At 44.3% G+C, this 25,512-nt stretch overlaps 1 protein-coding gene across 2 annotated transcripts in view; it reads left to right on the plus strand.

The window, feature by feature from the left end:
* LOC138803412 (translation initiation factor eIF2B subunit gamma-like) overlaps window positions 1-24,032 on the plus strand; it is a 62,896-nt gene extending 38,864 nt beyond the window's left edge. For both annotated transcript variants that reach the window (XM_069987377.1, XM_069987378.1), the window contains exons 6-12: window positions 1,869-1,958; window positions 10,369-10,496; window positions 11,633-11,823; window positions 16,458-16,535; window positions 17,357-17,505; window positions 19,492-19,595; window positions 23,730-24,032. In XM_069987377.1, the coding sequence (XP_069843478.1) occupies window positions 1,869-1,958; window positions 10,369-10,496; window positions 11,633-11,823; window positions 16,458-16,535; window positions 17,357-17,505; window positions 19,492-19,595; window positions 23,730-23,782 (793 nt within the window). In that variant the 3' untranslated portion in view covers window positions 23,783-24,032. The remainder of the gene's footprint in view (window positions 1-1,868; window positions 1,959-10,368; window positions 10,497-11,632; window positions 11,824-16,457; window positions 16,536-17,356; window positions 17,506-19,491; window positions 19,596-23,729) is intronic.
* The last annotated feature ends 1,480 nt before the right edge of the window (window positions 24,033-25,512 follow it).

Here is a 25,512-nt window from a genome sequence, read left to right on the forward strand (position 1 = left end):
AGGCCCCACCACCGACAAAAGAAAGAAAGAAGGAAAGAAGGAAAGAAAGGAAGGAAAGAAGGGAGGGAGGGAGGGAAAGGAAAGGAAAGAAGGGAGGGAGGGAAAGAAAAGGAAAGGAAAGGAAAGAAAAAGGGCTGGCATGGCATTGTTTTCATATCATCTTTTTGATCAAAGCAGTAACATGTCCAGCCACGATTCAAAAGATGGAAATGTAGACTATATTTCTTGATGGGAAGAGCTTCAAAGTTACTTTACAAAAGGATGTAGGATCTGGGTAATGTGGCACATGCGTGTAATCTCAGTACGCAAGGAGGAAGAATAAGCAACAAGATAATAAGTTCAAGGTCTGGGCCACATAGTTAAGACACTATTTTATTTTATTAATTAACTGTCCAATTGCTAGGTACTGGTGGCTCATGTCTGTAATCCTAGTTATTGGGGAAACTGAGACCTGAGAATCAAGGTTCAAGCCAACTTTCACAGACAAATCTGAGACTTTTATCTCTAATTAACCAGCAAAAACCTGGAAGTGTTGGGGCTGGGAAGGTGGCTCAGTGGTAGAGCGCTTGCCTTGCATGCATGAGGCCCTGGGTTCAATTCCTTAGTACCACATAAGCAAAAAGAAAAAAGCCGGAAGTGGTGCTGTGGCTCAAGTGGTAGGTAGAGTTCTAGCCTTGAGCTGAAGAGCTGAGGGACAGCGCCCAGGCCCAGAGTTCAGGCCCCACGACCAGACCCCCCCCCAAAAAAAAAAAATTTTTTTTTAAATAAAACCTGGAAGTGGCCAGGCACCTGTGGCTCACAGCTATAATCCTAGCTACTAAAGAGACTGAGATCTGAGAATCACAGTTCAAAGCCAGCCCGGGCAGGAAAGTCTTTGGGAATCTTACCTCCAATTAACCATCAGGAAACCACAAGTGGCACTGTGGCTCAAGTGGTAGAACGCTCCCTTGCCTTAAGCTGAAGATCTGAAGGACAGCTCCCAGGCCCAGAGATCATCAAGCCCCAGGACCAACCAAAAAAAAAAACCTGGAAGTGGAGAGATGGCTCAAGTATAGTGACATCTTTGGAGCAAAAAAAACCAGGCAAGAGTGTAAGGACCTGAGTTCTAGTCAGAGCTGGCACAAAAATAAATAGATAGATAGATAGATAGATAGATAGATAGATAGATAGATAGATAGATAGATAGATAGATAGATAGATAGATAGATAGATAGATAGAGCTGCAGAAAAGGTGATTGAGTTTTCTTACTCAAAAGTGGTACTCTATCACTTGAGCCACCTCCAGTACAGAGTTTTCATAGAATTTTACTGTATCTTCTATGAGTATGGAGTAATACATGTCAAATCTTGGGTGTAAAGTGTGGCCTTCAGAAAGTGAAATGTTTAGTGTAGAAACAGTAAAATGCCTAACCAAAGTTTTTGGAAGCCTCATAGTTTGATACAGAGTTTCCAGAGAGAAGACCCTTTATGTTTTTGGGGTTTTTTTTTTGTCGGTTATGGGGCTTGAACTCTGGACCTGGGCACTATCCCTCAGCTCTTCAGCTTAAGGCAAGCTCTGTACCACTTGAGCCACAACACCACTTCCAGTTTTCTGAGTCGTTTATTGGAGGTTATAGTCTCACGGACTTTTACTGTCTGGACTGGCTTTGAAGTGTGATCCTCTGATCTCAGCCTCTGGAGTAGCTAGGCATACAGGCATGAGCCATCAGTGCCCCTTTATGTTTTTATGTGGTAGAATCAAAATTGCCCAACATCCTAGTCTACCCAGGGTGAGGTATAGGCAGCATGGCTCCAACCGTTAGTGGTTACTAGATGCATACTACCTAATCTGTTACCTAATTGTAAACCCCTTTTCATTTTTTTTTTAGGCACCCTAGGATACATTTCCATACCGGCCTTGTAGATGCCCATCTCTACTGCTTGAAAAAATATGTTGTGGATTTCCTAATGGAAAATAAGTAAGAAAGAGGGAAACTCTGATAGTTCATGCTTATAATCATAGGGGATCTAAGAACCTGACTTTAAATACTAGCTCTGTTTTTAGTTGATAGATCTGGATATATACAGGAATATCAAGGGGAAGAGAATTATTTCTCTGTGTCCAATATGATTTTTCCCTCAAATAAGAAGGTCAATGAAGGTCAACAGCAAGCTATGGTAAAATGAATTCTCATACAAAGCTTTCCTGAAAATTGTTCTTTCTTTCTTTCCCACCCCTCCCAGGACACTGTTGCCCTGCTCCTCTCTGACTTGTCCTATATTTCATTCCATCAACTCATATATACTGGGCATACTTCATGAAGGGGCTTTGTGTTAGATTAACCATGTGGTCATTATATATTTTAATGGAAACAGGAAAAGGTATCAGAAGTAAGGAGCAAGTTAGGGAAATAATGCCACAGAAAGTAAGGAATGACCTGGCTGGGTACCAGTGGCTCATGCCTGGAATCCTAGCTACTCAAGGGGCAATCTAAGGATGGCAGTTCAAAGCCAGCCAGGGCAGAATAGTCCTCATGAGACTTATATACAATTAACCTCTCAAGAAGTGGAAGTGAAACTGTGGTTCAAGTGGTAGAATACTATCCTTGGGCACAAATAGCCTTAGAGACAGTGCCCAGGCCCTGAGTTCAAGCCCCTAACCACAAAAGGGGGGTGGAGGTAGAGCCAGGCACCAGTGGTTCACACCTGTAATCCTAGCTACTCAGAAGACTGAGATCTGAGGATCACAATTCAAAGCTAGCCCAGGCAGGAAAGTCTGTGGGGACTCTTTTTTTTTGTTGGTTTTTTTGTTTTGTTTTGTTTTTTTGCGTCCGGTCGTGGGGCCTGAACTCGGCCTGGGCACTGTCCCTCAGCTCTTCAGCTCAAGGCTAGCGCTCTACCACTTGAGCCTCTGTGGAACTCTTATCTCCAATTAACCACCAGAAAAACAGAAGTGGCACTGTAGCTCAAGTGATACAGTGCTTGCCTTGAGCAGAAAAGCTCAGGGACAGTGCCCAGGCCAAGAGTTCAAGGGGGAGGTGCAGGGGGGCTTGACCTGTGACTATGAGACTTCGGAAATTCAAAAAGTAAAAGGAGGGCTGAGAGTGTGACTTAGTGGTAGAGTGCTTGCTTAGTGTACATGAAGCCCTAGGTTCAATTCCTCACTACCACATAAACAGAAAAGGCCGGAACTGACACTGTGACTCAAGTGGTAGAGTACTAGCCTTTTTGTTGTTGTTGTTGGTTGTGGGGCTTGAACTCTGGGCCTGGGTGCTGTCCTTCAGCTCTTCAGCTCAAGGCTATCACTCTATCTCTTGAGCCACAGTACCGCTTCTGGTTTTCTTTTTTTGTTGTTTTTTGTTTTTGTTTTTGGTCCCGTCATGGGGCCTGAACTCTAGGCCTGGGCACTGTCCCTCAGCTCTTCAGCTCAAGGCTAGTGCCCTACCACTTGAGCCACAGCGCCACTTCCGGCTTTTTTCTTTTTGCTTATGTGGTGCTGAGGAATCGAACCCAGGGCCTCAGGCATGCAAGGCAAGCGCTCTACCACTGAGCCAACTTCCCAGCCCCCGCTTCTGGTTTCTGAGTGGTTTATTGGAGGTCAGAGTCTCACATACTTTCCTGCCACAGCTGGCTTTGAACCGAGATCCTTAGGTCTCAGCCACCTGGGGAGCTAGGATTACAGGCGTGAGCCACCAGCGCCCAGCAGCTTTGAACATTATTTCATTAATATTTTCCTGTAGCTAAGCTAGGTATATTGGTTCTTGCATATAATCCCAGCCCTTGGGAGGCAGAAAGATCTCAAGTTGGAGGCCAGCCTGGGCTACATCAAGAAACTCGATCTTGCTGGGTGCCAGCTTGAGCACAAAGTTCAGGGACAGCACCTAGACCTAGAGGAGGAGGAGGAGGAAAAAAGAAGAAGAGGAGGAGGAGGAGGAAAGAAGAAGAAGAAGAAGAAGAAGAAGAGGAGGGGGGGGAAGGAGGAGGAAGAGGAGGAGGAGGAGGAGGAAAAGGAAGAAAAAAACTTCTTCAGGGCTGGTTGTGTAGCTATGTATGACATGCATGAAACCCTCAAGTTGATTCCTCAGTACCACATACATAGAAAAATCCAGAAGTGGCACTGTGGCTCAAGTGGTAGAGTGCTAACTGTGAGCAAAAGAAGCTCAGGGACAGTGCCCAGGTCCTGAGTTCAAGCCCTAGGATTGGCAAAAAGAAAGAAACTTCAAGCCAGGCATCAGTGGCTCATGCCTGTAATCTTAGCTACTCAGGAGGCTGAGATATGAGGATCTCAAAACCAGACTGGGCAGCAAAGTCCATGAGACTTTATCTCCATTTAACCACCAGAAACCAGAAGTGGTGCTGGGCTCAAGTGGTAGAGCAATAGCTTTGAGCTGAAGAGCTGAGGGATAGCTCCCGTGCCAAGCCCCATGACTGATCACAAAGAAAACAAAAAGAAACTTCATCTCAAAAAATAATAATAGGGCTGGAAGGTGGCTCAGTGGTAGAGTGCTTGCCTTGCATGCATGAGGCCCTGGGTTTGATTCCTTAGCACCACATAAGCAGAAAAGGCTGGAAGTGGTGCTGTGGCTCAGGTGGTAGAGTGCTAGCCTTGAGCTGAAGAGCTGAGGGACATTGCCTCGGCCCAGAGTTCAGCCCCCACAACAGACCAAAAAAAAAAAGAGAGAGAGAGAGAGAGAGTCTTATGGACTTTCCTGCTCGGTCTGGCTTTGAACTGTGATCCTCAGATCTCAGCCTCCTGAGTAGATAGGATTACAGGTGTGAGCCACCGGCACCTGGCTAATGAGGCCCTAAATTTAAGCCCCAGTACTGGCACATACACACATACAAAAGTAGGGGAGTAAGTGTAGCTCAGTGATGGAGTGCTTGGCTAACAAGCACAAGACCCTGGGTTCACAGCCCTAGTACCACCAGAGAGAGGGAGACAGAAAAGAAGGGAGAGAGGGAGGAATGTTAGTTCAGCTAACAGCTTTTAGACCAAAGTCACGATTTTCACAATGTTATACCACTTCTTGGCAGAGCCTTGAGCTACCTCCATTTTGACTAGGAAACAACGAAGAATAATTATATCCTTCACTATGTTGCTAAGCCTGCTGCCTTATAGGATGAACTCAGCAAAAGTTGGAGGGACAGCTTCATATCTTCTCTTAACATTACTCTTTCCCAATCTCCTTGAGGCTCTGCTGGTAGGGCTGTTTGCCAAGTGTTGTTTGCTTGCCTCCCTTACAGTGACAGTTTGTTTGGTCCATAATGTAAATATCATGGCCCTGAAATCCTCCAGCTGCCTGTGCTTTGTCACTTTTTCAAAGGGAACTGACTTGTTTTCTAACTGAGGGGGCCCAGGGAACATTTGCTACCCACACTAGTGTGAAGCATTAAAATCAGAGAACATGGAGCTAAGAATGACTGTTGTTTCATTCTTTGTATTCATATGGAAATTCTTAATCTCTACCATCAAAAGAATAGAGAAAAAAATCACATTGAAATTCAATATAAGAACTCCAGCTTACACAGAATTTTTCCAAGATGTTTAACTTGATCCTTTAAAAATAACAAAGACCATGAACTGTGTAGCTCCATGGTTTGCATTTTTTCTTGCCCTCCTCAGTCTCTGCTTCTGTCTTGCCTTCCTACCTATGACTCCATCTGTGTGTTATTGTGTCAGAGCTTCTTTGACTGGGGCCAGGGATAAGAGTAGAAACTAAGCAATGGCAGTCAGGTTTATAAGGTTACCAATACTTCAACTCCTCTCAGGCCTCATCTTATCTCTGAGTATTGTAACTAATTTCCCTATCTTTGGTTTCCTTACTCTGGGCCACCTTCCATACTTATACCAAAAGTTATTTACTGAGAAATAAAACTGATCTTGCTATGTTCCTGCTTAAAAACTACCACTGGCTTCTCAGTTCAGATTTTCTAGAACCACATGCTTCTTTCTTGCCTACTTTGGTCAACTTCATCTCCCTCTATCCTTTTTTTTTTAAATATACACTAGGCCAGTGCCCACTGGATTATTAATCCCTAGAGATCAGAAACAGGTTTTCCAATGAAAAGGACTGAGGAATATTTGCTATTCACACTAGTATGCTAAAGCCTAGCATGATGATTGGCATATTATTACTTAATAAGTGTAAATGAGTAATTTAAAATTTTAACAAGATCACAATGTGAGAGAGAAAACTAAAAAACATGCTAGCCTCTCACTCATCTGATTTCATTCCCTTTACAAAGTATAAATCAGAAACACACTGACTAAACTGAGCACCAGTGGCTTATGCCTGTAATCATAGCTGCTTTGAAGGCTGAGATCTAATCATCAGAGTTCAACACCATCCCAGATAGGAAAGTCTGAGACTTTTTTGTTGTTGTTGTTGGTTGTAGGGCTTGAACTCTGGGCCTGGGCGCTGTCCCTTAGCTCTTCAGCTCAAGGCAAGCCCTCTACCACTTGAGCCACAGTACCACTTCGGGTTTTCTGGTGGTTTATTGGGGATAAGAGTTTCACGGTCTTTCCTGCCTGGGCTGGCTTTGAACCACGATCCTCAGATCTCACCCTCCTGAGTAGCTAGGATTATAGGCATGAGCCACCAGCACCCAGCTTGTGAAACTCTTCTTTCCAATTAACCTCCAGAAAACCAGGTGCCATGGTTCAACTTAGTAGAGCACTAGCCTTGCGGGAAAGAACTCAGGGACAGTGCCCAGGCCCTAAGTTCAAGCCCCATGACTGGCAAAAATAAAGAAAAAAAGGCATAAAATTATAAAATTTGATAATTTTTACAAAGAAGAAACTCACCCACAATTAAACTGCTGTGAGAGAATATGGAATAAAAATCCTTTATAGGGCTGGGAAGGTGGCTCAGTGGTAGAGCGCTTGCCTTGCATGCCAGAGGCCCTGGGTTCGATTCCTCAGCACCACATATGCAAAAAGAAAAAAAAAAGCCTGAAGTGGCGCTGTGGCTCAAGTGGTAGAGTGTTTGCCTTGAGCTGAAGAGCTGAGGGACAGCACCCAGGCCCAGAGTTCAGGCCCCACGACCGGACCCAAAAAAAAAAAAAATCCTTTATAAAGTCATTATGTAACATAGCTGTTGTCATTAAAAGATTTTAGACGGGTGCCCAGTGGCCCATGCCTGTAATCCTAGCTACTTAGGAGGGTGAGATCTAAGGATCTTGGTTCAAAGCCAGCCCCTGCAGGAAAGGCCATGAAATTCTTGTTTTTGTTTTGTTTTTTTTTTTTATTTTGGGTCCAGTCATGGGCCTGAACTCTGAGCCTGGGCGCTGCCCCTCAGCTCTTCAGCTCAAGGCTAGCGCTCTACCACTTGAGCCACAGAACCACTTCCGGCAGGGCCTCAAGCATGCAAGGCAAGCACTTTACCACTGAGCCACCTTCCCAGCCCCAAGGCCGTGAAACTCTTATCTCCAATAAACCACCAGAAACGTGGAAGTGGTGCTGTGGCTCAAGTGGTAGTGCTAGCCTTGAGCTGAAGAGCTGAAGGACAGCACCCAGGCCCAGAGTTCAAGCCCCACAACCAATAAAAAAAAAAAAAAAAAAGATTTTAAGGTATGTAATTCACTCCTACAACTAGGTTAAGGAGGAAAACAAGCTTAATACATGCAGAAAAGAAAGTATTTTAATAAAATTCAGTATTTGTTTATACATGAAAGATTGTAACAAGCTAGAAATAAAAGAAAACTTCTTTAACTTGATAATGAGTAACCACAATAAATCTTCAACAGTCTTCATTGTAAATGATCAAACTATACAATTCCCTTTACAATTAAGAATAAGGGGCTGGCAAGGTGGCTCAGTGGTAGAGCGCTTGCCTTGCATGCATGAGGCCCTGGGTTCGATTCCTCAGCACCACATAAGCAAAAAGAAAAAAGCCGGAAGTGGTGCTGTGGCTCAAGTGGTAGAGCGCTAGCCTTGAGCTGAAGAACTGAGGGACAGTGCCCAAGCCCAGAGTTCAGGCCCCATGACCGGACCCAAAAAAAAAAAAGAAAGAAAAGAAAAAGCCAGCTGGGCACCAGCGTCTCATGCACAGTGTAATCCTAGCTACTCAGGAGGCTGAGATTGAGGATTGCAGTTCAAAGCCAGCCCAGGGAGTAAAGTCCATGAGATTCTTACCTCCAATAAGCCACTAGAAAACCAGAAGTAGCACTGTGGCTTAAGCTGTAGAGTACTCGACTTGAGCTGAAGACCTGAGGGACAGCACCCAGACACAAAGTTCAAGCCCCACAACTGACAAAAAAAAAAAAAGAATAAGCCATATTGATATGCCTATAGTCACAGCTACTGGGGAGCTCTTTTGCTCAAGGCTAGCACTCTACCACTTTGAGCCACAGTATCACTTCCAGATTTCTGGTGGTTAATTGAAGGTAAGAGACTCACTGACTTTCCTGCCCATGTGGTTTCTAACTGTGATCCTCAGATCTCAGCCTCCTGAGTAGCCAGGATTATAGGCATGAGCCACTGGTGCCCAGCTGAGAAAAAAAATTAATGTTTTTTGTTTTGGTTTGGTTTTTTTGGGGGTCTGGTCTTGGGGCCTGGGCACTGTCCCTCAGCTCTTCAGCTCAAGGCTAGCACTCTACCACTTGAGCCACAGTGCCAATTCTGGCTTTTTTCTTTTTGCTTATGTGGTGCCGAGAAATTGAACCCAGGGCCTCATGCATGCAAGGCAAGCGCTCTACCACTGAGCCACCTTCCCAGCCCCAAATTTAATGTTTTACAACAATTCTTTTTATTTTTCTTTTTTGTGAGGCTTGAATTCAGGGACTGGGCACTGTCCTTGAGCTCTTTTGCTCAAGGTTAATGCTCTACCATTTTGAGCCACAGTGCCACTTCTTTATTTTTTTTTCAGTACACTATAATTTTTTTTCTGAAAATACTGTACAAAGTGGTTACAATTACATGGGCAAGGTAATGAGTACATTTTTTTTTATGAATACATTTCTTTGCCTCCTCCATTGTTTTCCCTTCCCATCCCTTCCCATCTCCCACTTACCTAACGCCCCCTTCTTTAGATATTTTTTATTGTTATGATTAAGTAATTGTAGGAGATTACAATTCCAGAAGTGGGTTATGAATACCGTGCTTCTTGGCCAATGTCACCCCTTCCTTTGTTCTCCCCCTTTTTCCCCCATGTCCCTACTCTCAAGTTACTTAGGTTTTTATATAATGCACATTGAATATAATGACTAAAAGTATTTTGCTTTTTATTTTAGTTGCTACCAATGAAGAGTCAGAGCACCATATATATTAAAATACACACAGGCTCAAGACTGTAATCCTAGTTACTTAGAAGGCAAATTTCAGAGGACCTTGATTAGAGGCCAGCCTGAGCATAAAAGTTTGGAAGATTCCATCTCAACTAAAGGCTTGGTGTGATGAATGATATGTACCTGTTATCCTAGCCACAGGGGAAGAACAATGGCTGGACATAGTCGTTCAAGCCTGTCATCCCCAGCAACATGGGGAAAAACAGTAGAAGAATTGACTCTAGACCAGCCTGTTCATAAAGCAAGATCCTACCTTGAAAATAACCAAGGCAGGGCTGAGAATATAGCTTAGTGGTAGAGTGCTTGCCTAGCATGCATGAAGCCTGGATTTGATTCCTCAGTACCAAATAAACAGAAAAAGCCAAAAGTGGTACCTGTGACTCAAGTGGTAGAGCACTAGCCTTGAGCACAGAGAGGCTCAGGGCTAGAGCCCCGGCCCTGAGTGCAAGCCCAGGCCTGGCAAAAAGAAAAAAGAAAAGAACGGGGCTGGGAAGGTGGCTCAGTGGTAGAGCGCTTTCCTTGCATGCCTGAGGCCCTGGGTTCGATTCCTCAGCACCACATAAGCAAAAAGAAAAAAGCCGGAAGTGGCGCTGTGGCTCAAGTGTTAGAACGCTAGCCTTGAGCTGAAGAGCTGAAGGACAGCGCCCAGGCCCAGAGTTCAGGCCCCACAACCAGACCCAAAAAAAGAAAAGAACCAAGGCAAAAGAGGCTAGAGGCATGGCTCAAGTGGTATGGTGCCTGCCTTGCAAGCATAAAATCATAAATTCAATCTCTAGCAATACAAAATAATACAAATATGTATATGTGCATGTATAGGTATACACACACACCTATGTATGTAGATGGGACTTCTGAAAAAAATATTTGTTCCTTGACTGAGGGGAAGAATTCTCAGCTTCAGAACTTTATACCCTCCCATTCCCAGCCTGAAGCTTATGAGAGTTCAGATCTTCTTCATCTCCAGAACTGCCAAATAAATTTTACATTTGATCTCTTTCAGTCCCAATGTGACATGAAAGAATTTGACTTTTCCTTGACATGTAGTTTTTTAATCCCAGTAGGGTCTAATTAGGTCTCTCATATTGGGCCATTGTTTCTTCCTAGATCAATCACTTCTATCCGGAGTGAACTGATTCCATATTTAGTAAGGAAACAGTTTTCCTCAGTTTCCTCACAACAGAAGCAAGAAGAAAAAGAGGAAGATGTAAAGAAAAAGGAGCTGAAATCCTTAGGTCAGTGCTTGGGTTGATACAGTAAAAACGGGGAGAGGGTGGAAGTACTTGCCCAGCAAGCACAAAGCCCTGAGTTCAAACTCCAGTACCAATTTTAAGGTGGGTAACCCCACTCCCTCAAATCTGGGTAGTGACAACACATTTTGTCACTAGTCTATTTAGAGACAAACTAATTCTTCCAGTCAAGTTCTCTGGTTCATATCACTGTTTGGCTATTTTCCTCACAAGACCATTATGTCTTGATTAGAGGCTAGCCTAAGCACAAAAGTTTGGAAGATTCCAGTAGAAATTCTACTTCTGAGTCACACCTCCAGCATCCATTACCCCTTTAAACTCAGCTTACCGTATCTCAGTTCCCTGGTTCCTTAGGCTCTAAGTAGACCTACTACTGATTAAACTTAGCCTCTTTGTCAAGAGAAGAAGGGTAAAGGAAGTGTACAATAACAGAGACCAACTAGACTGCCTCTCTTCTAGGAGATAGGTCTATCCTGTTTGCTCTCCTATCACCCCTGGCCTGAGCTGGTTGGTAGGTACTCAGAAAGAGAGGTAGGTAGGTACTCAGAGAGAGAAGAGAGAAAGACAGAGACAGAAACAGGATAGTATAACAAAATAGTCAAGATTATAAGACTTGGCATCAAACAGACTAGGATTTGAAATCTTACTGCTCTTTTTTAGCTCTGTGACCTGAGGCAAATTACTCATTATTCTCAGTTTTCATACCAAATAAAAGATAACAAAGGTTTATTGTGAGAGTTGAAAACCCGAATGACCCATTTCTCTGACTCTATAGTGATATGCTATTTCTGTCATAGCACAGCTGTCAAGGCAAAGCCAACATGGCTGGTCACTAAGGCCTAGATACTTGCTTGTCTCATTTTATGATTTTAATGGTCATATTTTAATTTCCTTAGTAGTCCTTGTTTATCAAACTTGCTTTTAGGCCCTCTTTAGGCATTTTTATAGCATATAGTATCTCAAATACATAAGAAAGTACACTATCTCTTCTAACTTTCTGTCTCTGGTTTTGAGTTCCAGGAGGAAAAGTGTTAGGTATATCCTCTTTGAAATTTTGACTGAGTCTATATCCTTTCTGTCTTCTCTCATTCACTTGCTTGGTTTGAATGTATGTTCTGAAGATATTTATAGTTTTATAAAAGAACCCAATACACTCACCTTGGCTCCCTATGATGCCTGCTGGAATGCTTGTCGAGGAGACAGGTGGGAAGACTTGTCCAGATCACAGGTGCGCTGCTATGTCCACATCATGAAAGAAGGGCTCTGCTCTCGAGTGAGTACATTAGGACTCTACATGGAAGCAAACAAACAGGTAAGAAGATAGATTTAGAAGAGGAATCATGGAGCTTATACCTTAGTAGATATATTCCTTGTCTCATTTGGTACATAGTAACTTGTTCAGAATCCTTCACATTTCCAAGGCTGAATAAGACCTAGCACATGAGTGGAGACCATTGGGAGACCCAGGTATAGCAAAGGTCAAGTAAGTGGCCTGGTTTTAGAAGTGGGAACTCTAGGGTTAAAGGAAAGGCTAAGGTCTCCAGGAAGGCTAACTTTTAGCCTCAGGTTTTAGCATCTTCCTCATATTCTGTTCAGCATAGAAATGTCTACAGAACTTCATAAAGAATCATACTTTTTTTTTTTTTTTTTTTTTTTTTTTTTTGCTGGTCGTGGGGCCTGAACACTGGGCCTGGGCACTGTCCCTCAGCTCTTCAGTTCAAGGCTAACTCCCTACCACTTGAGCCACTTCCAGCTTTTTCTGCTTATATGGTGCTGAGGAGTTGAACCCAGGCCCCATGCATGCAAGGCAAGCACTCTACCACTGAGCCAGGTAAGCAGACATAAAGGAGGCTTTTTTTTTTTTTTTTTGTCGGTCATGGGGCTTGATTGAACTCTGGGCCTGGGCACTGTCCCTCAGCTTTTCAGCTCAAGGCTAGCACTCTACCACTTGAACCATAGTGCCACTTCCAGTTTTCTGGTGGTTTATTGGAGATAAGAGTCTCACAGACTTTCTTGCCTGGGCTGGCTATGAACCTCGATCCTCAGATCTCAGCCACCTGAGTAGCTAGGATTACAGGTGTGAGCCACCAGTGCCTGGCAGGAGGTTTCTTAATAAAGGAATAGCTAGGGGGCTAGGAAGGTGGCTCAGTGGTAGAGTGCTTGCCTTGCATGCATGAGGTCCTGGGTTCAATTCCTCAGCACCACATAAGCAGAAAAAAACAGAAGTGGGGCTGAGGCTCAAGTGGTAGAACGCTAGCCTTCAGCTGAAGAGCTGAGGGACAACATCCAGGCCCAGAGTTCAAGCCCCACAACCGACAAAATAAATAAATAAAAAATAAAGGAATAGCTAAGTACCAGTGGCTCATACCTATAATACTAGCTCCTCAGGAGGCTAAGATCTGAGGATCACAGCTAGCCCAGACAGAAAAGCCCCCTAGAGACTTATGTCCAATAAACTACTCAAAAAACCAGAAGTGGCATTGTGGCTCAAGTGATAGAGCGCTAGCCTTGAGCAGGCCCATGGACAGCACCCAAGCCCTGAATTCAAGCCCAGGACTAGCAAAAAAGAAGAGGAGGAAGAGAAAAAGAGGAGGAGGAGGAAGAAGAAGAAAAAAGAAAAAGAAGTGAAGGAATATTACTGGGTGCTAGTGGTTCATGCCTGTAATCGTAGCTACTTAGGAGGCTGAGATCTGAAGATGGAGGTTCAAAGTCAGCCCAGGCAGTATAGTCTGTGAAACTTTTTTTTTTTTTTTTTTTTTGTTGTTGGTCCTTGGGCTTGACTCTGAGCCTGGACACTGTCCTTAAGCGCCTTTTACTCAAGGCTAGCACTCTATCATTTGAGCCACAGCTCCATTTCCTGCTTTTTCTGTGATTAATTAGAGAGATAAGTTTCACAGATTTTTCTGCCCAGTCTGGCTTTGAACCACAATCTTCAGATTTCAATCTCCTGGGTAGTTAGGATTGTAGTCAGGAGCTACCAGTACCTGGCTATCTATGAGATTCTTATCTCCAACAAACTACTCAGTAAAAGCCTAAAGTGGAGCTGTAGCTCAAGTGAGCTCTAGCCTTAAGCAAAAGAAGCTGAGATAGCACCCAGACCCCGAGTTCAAGCCCCAGGGCTGGCACATATTTAAAAAAAAAAAAAAAAAAGGAAGGAAGAAAGAAATGAGAAAAGAAAGAAAGGAATGTGGCTTGGTAGCAGAGTGCTTGCCTAGCGTGCATGGGGCCCTGGGTTCCATTCCTTAGTACCATATAAACTAATAATAATAATAAAAGAAAGTGAAGGAACAGAATGTAGAGTGGTCAGATGACAAAGACTCAAGAAAGGATTGAAACAGCTCAGTAAATAGTCTTGCTGGGTGCTGGTGACTCACGCCTGTAATCCTAGCCAGTCAGGAGGATGAGATCTGAGGATCACAGTTGAAAGCCAGCCCGGGCAGGAAAGTCAGTGAAACTCTTATCTCCAATAAAAACCACCCGAAAACAGAAAGTGGCTCTGTAGCTCAAGTGGTAGAGAGCTAACCTTGAGCTGAAGAGCTAAGGGACAGTGCTCAGGCCCAGTGTTCAAGCCCCATGACGCACAAAAAAAAAAAAATAGAGGGCTGGGAAGGTGGTTCAGTGGTAGAGAGCTTGCCTTGCATGCATGAGGCTCTGGTTCGATTCTCAGCACCACATAAGCAAAAAGAAAAAAGCCAGAAGTGGCACTATGGCTCAAGTGGTAGAGTGCTAGCCTTGAGCTGAAGAGCTGAGGGACAGTGACCAGGCCCAGAGTTCAGGCCCCACGACCGGACCCAAAAAAAAAAAAAAAAAAGAGTCTTGCCTCTCCTTCTACAGTTTGTGAGCTCTGAGTAAATGACTTCCATTGGAGGAGAAGCATAGCCCTCAAAGATAACCCAGATCAGCTGAGTGCCAATGCTCTTGCCTGTAATCCTAGCTACTCAGGAGGCTGAGATCTGAGGATTACAGTTCAAAGACAGCCTGGTCAGGAACATCCACGAGACTCTGATCTCCAATTAACCACCAGAAAACCAGAAGTGGAGCTGTGGTTCAAGTGGTAGAGTGCTTGCCTTGAGCTAAAGAGCTCAGGGACAGCACCCAGGCCCAGAGTTCAAGCCCCACAACTGACAAAAAAAAAAAATAGGGGGGAGGGGGGAGGCTGGGAAGGGAGGTGAAGGGTAAACAAAGGAGGAGGCTGCAATGCTTGGTAAGAAATGTATGCATTATCCTGCCCATGTAATTGTAGCCCCTCTGTACAGTATGTTCTCAAATAAAATTAAATTAAATTAAAAAAAAAAAGAATAAAAGATTTTAAGGTTTTAAGACAGGGTAGCGAAGGGAACAGTGGAAAGGCTAAGGGCATAGCAGAGCTCTTTACTGTATTGTAAATCCAGGAAGAACATTTAAGAGAGAAATATGGTGAGACCAGTAACAAAATTCAGAGGAATAAAGCAGTAAAGTATTAAGGTGAAGCTGGGCACCGGTGACTCATGCCTATAATCCTAGCTACTCAGGAGGCTGAGATCTGAGGATAGTTGTTCAAAGCCAGCCCGGGCAGGAGAGACCATGAGACTCCTATCTCCAATAAACCACCAGAAAACCGGAAGTGGCTCTGTAGCTCAAGTGGTAGAACACTCGCCTTGAGCTAAAGAGCTGAGGGACAGCACCCAGGCCCAGAGTTCAAGCCCCATGACCGACAAAGAAAAGAAAAAGATACCAGGAAGATTTGAGATTTTCCTGAAGAAAACTTGGCTCTAGAAACTTCAGAACCCCTACCAGTATATGGATATAACTTTAGTCCCAAACATTAAGCTTGCCTCAACCTGGATTGGTTATATATCCAAGGGAATCCCCTAAACCAGAAAACTGAGAAATCACAATTGGTCCCATGTTTACCCAGTTCTAGAATCTGTTAGCCTGTTCAGGAGGCAGGTTTATAGATAGAAAAATAATCTCTGAAGTGCAGCAGGAGCTATGCAGCAGAAAGTGTAGTAAATAGTAAAGATCCCAGGAGGGCTGGTAGAGTGCTTTCCTTGCATGCATGAGGCCCTGCGTTCAATTCCTCAGCACCACATAAGCAGAAAAAAAGCCAGAAGTGGCACTGTGGCTCAAGTGGTAGAGTGCTAGCCTTGAGCTGAAGAGCTGAAGGATAGTGTCCAGGCCCAGAGTTCAGACCCCATAACCAGCCAAAAAAAAAGAGCTGGGACTGGTCATATGCTCAGTAACCAGTGCTGGCAAGGCCTCCTCAGCTAGTGTGGCCACCACATACAGTGCTTTGACTAGTACTCTGTCCATGCTGATAGGTCACTAGCCAAAACCTCCTACACTATTAACTGTTTTTCAGTTTTCTCATCCTGGAGAAAGAATACTATGAACTTCCCTTTCATGTGTTCTTTTGAATGGTTAAAAAAAACACAATCAGGATCAATCCTGATTATGGAATTTGTCTAACATCTCTTCTATTCTTACCTTATACATGGCCACTGTAATTCAAGTGAGCAGTAAGTGATGCTGTGGTTCAAGTGGTAGAGTGCTAGCTGTAAGCCTTGAGCTGAGGGACAGCGCCCAGGCCCAGAGTTCAGGCCCCATGACTGGACCAAAAAAAAAAAAAAAAGAGGGATGGGAAGGTGGCTCAGTGGTAGAGCGCTTGCCTTGCATGCCTGAGACCCTGGGTTCAATTCCTCAGCACCACATAAGCAAAAAGAAAAAAGCCGGAAGTGGCACTGTGGCTCAAGTGGTAGAGCACTAGCCTTGAGCTGAAGAGCTGAGGGACAGCGCCCAGGCCCAGAGTTCAAGCCCCACAACCGGAATAAAAAAAAAAAAGAGAGAAAAAAAAAAAAGAAACAGTGGCAGAGAAACTTCCACATTTTTGGTTAGGCATAGGATTTTATCTAAAGTGGTTTTTTAAGTGTTTTTCTGGTCTTTAGTGACCAAATCTTTTTCTTCAAGGTGCCTAAACTGCTGACTGTTCTTTGTCCAGAAGAATCACTGGTCCATTCATCAGCCCAGATTGTCAACAAACACTTGGTAAGTGCTAACATGGGCAGGACAGGTGTGGGACATTTTCTAGGGGCACTGAAATTTATCCTTGAGAATCTAGATTTCAATCTTTTAGCTCTGAACTTGCTTAGCTTCATGAAAATCCCATGTGAATCCTGGTAATAAAGTTGCACTTAGAGTATTTTCTGTGCTTAAAGCATGGTTCAAATATAGACCACCTGCCTAGCAAGAATAAGACCTGAGTTCAACCCTAGTACCAACAACAACAAAAAAGATAAACAAGCTGGGCCCTGGTGACACACCTATAATCCTAGCTACTCAGGAAGCTGAGATCTGAGGATCGTGGTTTAAAGCCAGCCCCGGCAGGAAAGTCCATGAAACTCTGATCTCCAGTTAACCACCAGAAAACCAGAAGTGGTGCTGTGGCTCACATGGTAGAGTACTCACCTTGAGCTGAAGAGCTGAGAGACAGCGCCCAGGCCCAGAGTTCAAGCCCCACAACCAACAAAAAAATTCCAACTGAGCCAGGTACCAGTGGCTCATACCTGTAATCCTAGCTACTCAGGAGGCTGAGATCTGAACATCATAGTTCAAAGCCAGCCCAGGAAGAAAAGTCCCTGCAAGACTCTAATCTCCAATTAACTACTCAGAAACCAGAAACCAGAAGTACAGCTGTGGCTCAAGTGGTAGAGCACCAATCTTGAACAAAAGAGCTCAGGCAGGGACAATACCTAGGCCCCAGGACTGACAAAAAAAAAAAAATCTCCATTAGTCTTAGGTTCAAGTGGCCTGGGAGTGCTTTAGTTGGTTAAGTTGGATGGACAAGATTTTCTCTTTGCCTTTTGCAGGTTGGAGTTGACAGCCTCATCGGACCAGATACACAGGTTGGAGAGAAGTCATCCATTAAACGCTCAGTTATTGGTTCATCCTGTCTCATAAGAGATAGAGTGACTATTACCAATTGTATTCTCATGAATGCAGTTACCGTGGAAGAAGGGTATGTTTCCCTTTGTGCTCACTTGAGGCAAGGTTCCTAATATCCTCAGAAGGCTTTGGGCAGCCAGTCCAGCCCAGGAAAGGGCTTACTACGGAAAAAAGGAAGAAATGAGTAGCAAATGAGTAGCACCTAGCTCTTTTTTTTTTTTTTGGGTCCGGTTGTGGGGCCTGAACTCTGGGCCTAGACACTGTCCCTCAGCTCTTCAGGTCAAGCTTAACGCTCTACTGCTTGAGCCACTGTGCCACTTCTGGCTTTTTTTTTTTCTGCTTTTGTGGTGCTGAGGAATCAAAACCCAGGGCCTCATGCATGCAAGGTAAGCACTCTACCACTGAGCCACCTTCCCATCCCAGCACCTAGATCTTTCGAAGCCTTGGTTTTACCTCTATAATGAAAGACGTGAGGGCTGGGAAGGTGGCTCAGTGGTAGAGCGCTTGCCTTGCATGCCTGAGGCCCTGGGTTCGATTCCTCAGCACCACATAAGCAAAAAGAAAAAAAGACGGAAGTGGCGTTGTGGCTCAAGTGGTAGAGCGCTAGCCTTGAGCTGAAGAGCTGAGGGACAGTGCCCAGGCCCAGAGTTCAGGCCCCACGACCAGACCCCCCCCCCCCAAAAAAAAAAAAAAAAAAAGACACATGATTTCTCAAAGCATTGTGATCCTGGGAGAAGCTGCCTGCCCTTGCCTTGGATTCCTGCTTGATGAGTCCTGGCTTGATATTGGAAGTACTAGAGCAATACTGCCTCAAGACCTAAAGGTCATTTTTCCCTATCTCAGTATCCCAGAGCACTCCTGGAGGTAGAGGTCTAGAAGGAGTGTACCTATAAGCTATTATGTTTTTTTGGGTCCAGTTGTGGGGCCTAAACTCTGGGCCTGGATGCTGTCTCTCAGCTCTTCAGCTCAAAGCTAGCGCTCTACCACTTGAGCCACAGCGCCATTTGTGGCCTTTTCTGCTTATGTGGTGCTGAGGAATAGAACCCAGGGCCTCATGCATGCCAGGCAAGCGCTCTACCACTGAGCCACCTTCCCAGCCCCTAAGCTATTACGTTTTTTAAGACAAGCTTCTCTTCAAGGTATATTGTGTGTGAGAGAGCTTTTTCACTCAAGGCTGGTGTTTTATCACTTTCACTTCCTTGAAGTCACTTTAGAGCATCCTAAAATCTTGCTTTATGAACAGCCTGAACTTAAATAAGAAGACTTGAAAGATGTTTAGTGACTTTATTTTTCTATATGGCCCTCAGGTTTTTCGATGCATAAAATACAAATATGAGTAGTAGAAGAGAGATTTTTAGGAGGTAAATTATTTTCAGTCTTTTTTTTTGGGGGGGGGGTCCGGTCGTGGGGCCTGAACTCTGGGCCTGGGTGCTATCCCTCAGCTCTTCAGCTCAAGGCTAGCACTCTACCACTTGAGCCACAGCACCACTTCTGGCTTTTTTCTTATGTGGTGCGGAGGAATCGAACCCAGGGCCTCGAGCATACAAGGCAAGTGCTCTACCACTGAGCCACCTTCCCAGCCCCTATTTTCAGTCTTTTTTGGAAAGGAACTTTGCTTAAAGTAAAGCTTAGGCAGCCGGGCGCTGGTGGCTCACGCCTGTAATCCTAGCTACTCAGGAGGCTGAGATCTGAGGATCACAGTTCAAAGCCAGCCCGGGTAAGGAAAAGTCCATGAGACTCTTACCTCCAATAAACCACTAGAAAACCGGAAGTGGCGCTGTGGCTCAAGCAGTAGAGCACTCGCCTTGAGCTGAAGAGCTGAGGGACAGTGGTGCCCAATCCCAGAGTTCAAGCCCCACGACCAACCAAAAAAAAAAAAAAGGCTTAGGCAACCTTGAGCAAAAACACTGAAGGGGTAGTGGTCATGCCTATAATCCTACTCAGGAGGCTAAGGTCTGAGGATTGCTCTTCGAAGCCAGTCCAGGCAGAAAAGTTCATGAGATAGTGGGGATGGTGATTAGAGCCCTTAGCAATCTCTAACTTGGCTCCTGTGTTATAGAAGCAACATCCAGGGCAGCGTCATCTGTAACAATGCAGTGATTGAGAAGGGAGCAGATATCAAGGACTGTTTGGTTGGAAGTGGTCAGAGGATTGAAGCCAAAGGTAAATAAGAGTCCAAGTTACAATCACAGATGCTTTTTTTTTTTTTACAGATGCTATTTTATTTAACAAATTCAGTTTTTATTTTGGTGTTTTTGCTATATAAAAACCATTTATCGGACTATTATTCACTGGGCCTAGTGGAATACCAGTTACTTAGATGAATACAGGAGAATTGCAGTTTAAAGCCAGTCTGGTAAAAAAAAAAAAAAAAATAGTTCAGAAGGCTTTGTCTCACAGAACAAATGAGATATGATGGGGTACAATTGTAATCCCAGTTATGTGGAAGATAGAAGAATTAGGACTGTAGTCTGAGGCTGACAAATTAACAATATGTTGTCCAAAAACATACCTAAATCAAAAGAGGCTGGGGCATGGTTCAATAGGTAGGTCATTTGGCTAGCAAGCGTGGATCCCTGAATTCAAACTTCAATATTATGAGAGACAGACAAACAGAAACAGAGACATAGAGACAGAGACACAGAGAGAGACAGAGATACAGATGCTTTTTTTTTAACCTATTCACATTAGCACAGTAGGCAAGACATGAGAAACCAGCACATTCATGCACTGCAAGTGAGAATACAAGTCTATAAAGCCATTTTTGGAAAGCAATTAACATCACTGTCAATTTTTTTTTTTTGGTCAGTAATCGGGTTTGAACTGGGGCCTGGGTACTTTCCCTGAGCATTTTTGCTCAAGGCCAACACTCTACCACTTTGAGCCACAGAGCCACTTCTTGTTTTCTGGTGATTAATTGGAGATAACAGTCTCATATAAATCTATAAAAAGTGTGCTTGACACAGAGGACAAGTAATGCAGCAGAGACTCTGGAACTAACTCTGTCTTCCTAAATACCAGGAACATTTCCTCTGACCTGGTTTGGTTTTTTGGTGGTTGGTTGGTTGGTTGGTTGGTTAGTTGATGGGAGGGGCTTGCCAGTCCTGGGGCTTGAACTTAAAGCCTGGGCACTGTCCCTGAGCTTCTCTTTGCTCAAAGCTAGAACTCTTATCACTTGAGCCACAGCACCACTTCTGGCTTTTTATTTTTATGTGGTACTGAGGAATTGAACCCAGGACTTCATGCATGCTATGCAAGCACTCTACCACTAAGTCATATTTCCAGCCCCTGACCTGGTTTCTAAGACAGATAGTCACATAGATTCCTAGTCTGGGAAAGGGTTTGTCATTCTCAATGGCTTAAAGATGATTCTGTAAGCTATGTTGTGAACTTGCTCTGCCCAGCAGCTTATACAAAGATGGTATAATACTGAAAAAACATACAAAAACTGGGTGAAGCTAGGTGTCAGTGGTTCACACTTATAATCCCAGCTACTCAGGAGACTGAGATCTGAGAATTGTGGCTCAAAGCCAGCCCCTGGAGGAAAATTCATGGGACTTTTATCTCTAGTTACCACAAAAAAGCCAGAAGTGAAACTGTGGTTCAGTGGAAGAACATTATTAGTCTTTAGCAAAAAAGCTCAGGGAGGGCTGGAAAGGTGGCTCAGTGGTAGAGCACTTACCTTGCATGCATGAGGCCCTGGGTTTGATTCCTCAGCACCACATAAGCAAAAAGAAAAAAGCCAGAAGTGGCACTGTGGCTCAATTGGTAGAGCACTAGCCTTGAGCTGAAGAGCTGAGGGCCCAGGCCCAGAGTTCAGGCCCTGTAACCTGATCCAAAAAAAAAAAGCTCAGGACAGCACTCAGGCCCTGACTCCAAGTTCCAGGACTAGCACAAAAAAAAGAAAGAAAAAAAATTGTATATAGGGGCTGGGAAATTGGCTCAGTGGCAGAGCGCTTGCCTTGCATGCCTGAGGCCCTGGGTTCGATTCCTCAGCACCACATAAGCAAAAAGAAAAAAGCCGGAAGTGGTGCTGTGGCTCAAGTGGTAGAGTACTAGCCTTGAGCTGAAGAGCTGAGGGACAGTGCCCAAGCCCAGAGTTCAGGCCCCACGACTGGACCCAAAAAAAAACCCAAAAAAGCAAAAAAATTGTATATATTAGCAGGGATCAAACTCAGGGATACACTCATTTACAAGGCAAACAGTCTACCACTGGGTTGCATTCCTATTTCTGACTAAATATTTGTGTGTGTGTGTGTGTGTGTGTGTGTGTGTGTGTGTGTGTGTGCGCGCGCATGCACACACGCGTGCACATGCACATACACACACACATGCATATACCAGTCTTGAGATTTAAACCCCGGCCTACATGCTGACCCTGAGAGTTTTTGCTCAAGCCTGATGTCCATACCACTTCAGTCACAGCTCTACATCTAGCTTTTTGGTAGTTAATTGGATATAAAAGTCATGGACTTGGGCTGGCAAGGTGGCTCAGTGGTGGAGCACTTGCCTTGCATGTTTGAGGCCCTGGGTTTGATTCCTCAGCACCACATAAGCAGGAAAAAAAAAAAGCCGGAAGTGGTACTGTGGCTCAAGAGGTAGAGAGGTAGAGTGCTACCCTTGAGCTGAAGATCTGAGGGACAGCGCCCAGGCCCAGAGTTCAGGCCCCACAACCGGACCCCCCCCCCAAAAAAAAAAAAAAAGCCACGGACTTTCCTGCCCAGACTGGCTTCATACTGTGGTCCTCCAAGTGTATAGTATATGTCAAGTCCCCAGTCAGAGATTACAGGAAGAAAAAAACATGTTCATACAGAGACCTGTCCCCTCTTCAAATTCTAGTCATTTTCATAGCTCAGAGTCCCCATACCTTACCTCAAAAATGTGATTCTGATAATCCAGTGCACACCTCACTGCTCTTTTTCCCCCAGTACTGAGTTTGAACTCATGCCCTTATACCTCCTTAGCTTACTTGTTCAACTAGTATACAACCACTTGAGCTACATCTCTAACTCACCTTTTTGGAGATAGACCTCTTCCTCCTTAGTGGCTAGGGTTACAGGCATGAACCCCTGGTACCCAGCTCTTACTGCCCTTTCTAGCACTAAAAAACAAAAGAATAACTCACACCTTTTTTTTTTTTTTTTTTTTGCAATTCTGAGGATTGAATCCAGAACTTCACAATACTACATACATACTCTACCATTGAGCTACAGGCTCTTTAATACAACTTTAATACACCCGAACACACTTAGGTATTATTTCTGACAAAAGTCCTGACAGCCAAGTTTGACCTTCTGCTCAAGCAGCAACAGTCAAAATTTGAAAGACTAATTGGATTCTTCATCTGAATCTCTTAACATCAATGACAGAACAGTGATGAGTCCTTTGACCATGAAAGTAGACATTTTGATACAGGTCAAGCTTTTGACATATGCTTGACATAAAGTCTTTCTGACGATCAGGAATCCTTCCTAGTTTCCCAGTAGTGTAGTTTTTCTTTTCTTTTTTTTGGGGGGGTCCAGTTGTGGGGCCTGAACTCTGGGCCTGGGCGCTGTCCCTCAGCTCTTCAGCTCAAAGCTAGGGCTCTACCACTTGAGCCACAGCACCACTCCCGGCTTTTTTCTTATGTGGTGCTGAGGAATTGAACCCAGGGCCTCAGTCATGCAAGGCAAGCACTCTACCACTGAGCCACCTTCCCAGCCCCAAAGTGGTGTAGTTTTTCATTTGTAGCTTATTATTACCTTATATCACACTGGTTTCTCTCCTGTTTACCATACTCCCTGATAGTCTGTCTTGAGATTTTTTCCAGTCTGATTCAGCCCAGAGCTGGAGGGTTTACTAAAGCTTGAAACCTGGCAGTTCAGAAGAAAGTGTTGTCTGCCCCAGCCAGGCACTGAGGCTGCCTCCCAGTTACAGAGGGATAAAGGGATTAAAGAAAAGCATTTGATTAACTGATAGTGACACTTAAAGACTAGCTACAAAGCTGGGCCCCGGTGGCTCATGCCTATAATCATAGCTACTCAGGAGGCTGAGACCTGAGTATCTTGGTTCAAAGCCAGCTTGGGCAGGAAAGTCCGTGAGACTCTTATCTCCAATAAACCACTCAGAAAACCGGAAGTGGTGCTGTGGCTCAAGTGGTAGAGCACTTGCCTTGAGCTGAAGAGCTGAGGGATAATGCCCAGGACCAGAGTTCAAGCCCCACAACTGACCAAAAAAAAAAAAAAATTAGAAGCAATTTGTTTGAAATGATACCTTTTACTGCCAGTTCTCAGAAAATCTTTTTGTTTTCTTTTATAGCTAAACGGATAAATGAAGTAATCGTGGGGAATGATCAACTCATGGAGATCTGAGATCTGAGCAACTTAGACTCTCCTTCATTTGGTCCCAAACTACAGCTGTTGGCTGGCCTACCTGTTTGACTCTGTATTTATTTTCCAATAAAGAAAGACTTCCAGAAAGAAAGAAAGACTTCCAAAGGCATGGTGGAGACTTGTGGAGAAGTTTCAGGCTCCAAGTCATGTGGGTGCCAAATATACACAGTGTGTTCATGGATCATGCGATAAAGACTATGCAGGACAAATGAGTGGAAAAGGATAGACCAGAGGCTTAGTGTTTTTTTGGGTTTTGGGTTTTGGGTTTGTTTTTTTTTGTCGGTCGTGGGGCTTGAACTCTGAGCCTGTCCCTGAGTTCTTCAGCTCAAGATGAGAACTCTACCACTTGAGCCACAGTGCCACTTCCGGTTTTCTGGTGGTTAATTGGAGATAAGAGTCCCACAGACTTTCTTGCCCCAACTGGCAGATCTCATCAGATCCCATCCGCCTCCTGAGTAGCAAGGATTATACGCATGAGCCACCAGCGCCCAGCTAGGTGTAGCTCTTACTAAAGTTATTAGGCTATTGAAGCAACTGTCTACTGATAAAACTCCTAGTGAAGCTATTTTCTGAGTGGCCACCCAGCCCAAGCCATGAAGCATCTCTCACCTGAAGGACTTGGAAGTACTTCAGTACCTGATCCTAATCAGGCTTTCTAAACCCATAGACCTAGCTGCTGCCACCTCTGAGCATCAGGCTAAGACTTATTTATTTTCTGCTCCAATAGTTATTCCACAGATACCCAGCAGCTGCCCCACTATTTATTCCATCTTTTCAGCCTCTAACCCCTTTCTCCAACTCAACAATTGTCCCTTGGAGGCTCTTAAAAGCAAGTAGGAAGAAAGCCCCCAGCTAGTCAACAAGCCTAACCAGCAAGTTTTCAGGGAGGCAAGAGCCATATCTGAGACAATAATCTGAGCCAGCCAGATCTATCTTCACCTTGCTTCAGGAGGCCTTTCAGCCTGATAAGAGCCAGGAATCTTCCTGACTCTTAGCTACTTGTACTCCTTTATGTCCTAATTATAGATATTCCTGCTCCAGATAATTTAGAAATGAGATTTCTATATTCACAGCCCTTCTGGAGTTTTATCCACCTGTTTGCCACCCCTGCTCCCAAACATAAGTAACATAAGTACACTTTCCCTACATCGCTTTTACAACCTGCAGGTGTTGGTAGAAGATAAAAGTGGCTCCTGGGGTGAGATTTCACCTCCTAGAATTATCAAAGTAAAGGTTTCTCTTGATGTCCTCACTGTGGGTGGTAGTAATTATAAAGAATGGTTTGAAATACTGGTTTCTACATTGCTTCAAAAATCTCAAGGCTCCCAAGTTCATTTGAGTAATCTTACCTCATCTTAGTGTTCTCACTGAGTTTGTGAGAAACAGGATGAACATTTCTACCCTGGGGGAACTCCACCTCCACCAGCTTTCTTAGAAGCTCAGAAGCACCACATTCCTCCCACTGGTTAGGGCAAGGTTCCTGAAAGAAGTTTACTATGATGGGATAGGAGCTACAATGGCCCAGCAGAAGTGGTTGGAATCAATAGGACTGAGAGGGAGATGGGAATAAAGAGCTATAGTGTACCCAGTATAATCTTTGAAACTGAAATTAAATTTGTGGGGCTCAGGTAGTGCTGGAGATGGAGTCCTGGCTTCTGTGGCAGAAGAACTGGCCTCTAGTGTGAGATGGAAAAGAATTGACTAAACTG

This window comes from Dipodomys merriami, unplaced genomic scaffold (assembly GCF_024711535.1).
Source record: "Dipodomys merriami isolate MVZ:Mamm:240054 unplaced genomic scaffold, mDipMer1.0.p SCAF_34, whole genome shotgun sequence".
NCBI lineage: Eukaryota > Metazoa > Chordata > Mammalia > Rodentia > Heteromyidae > Dipodomys > Dipodomys merriami.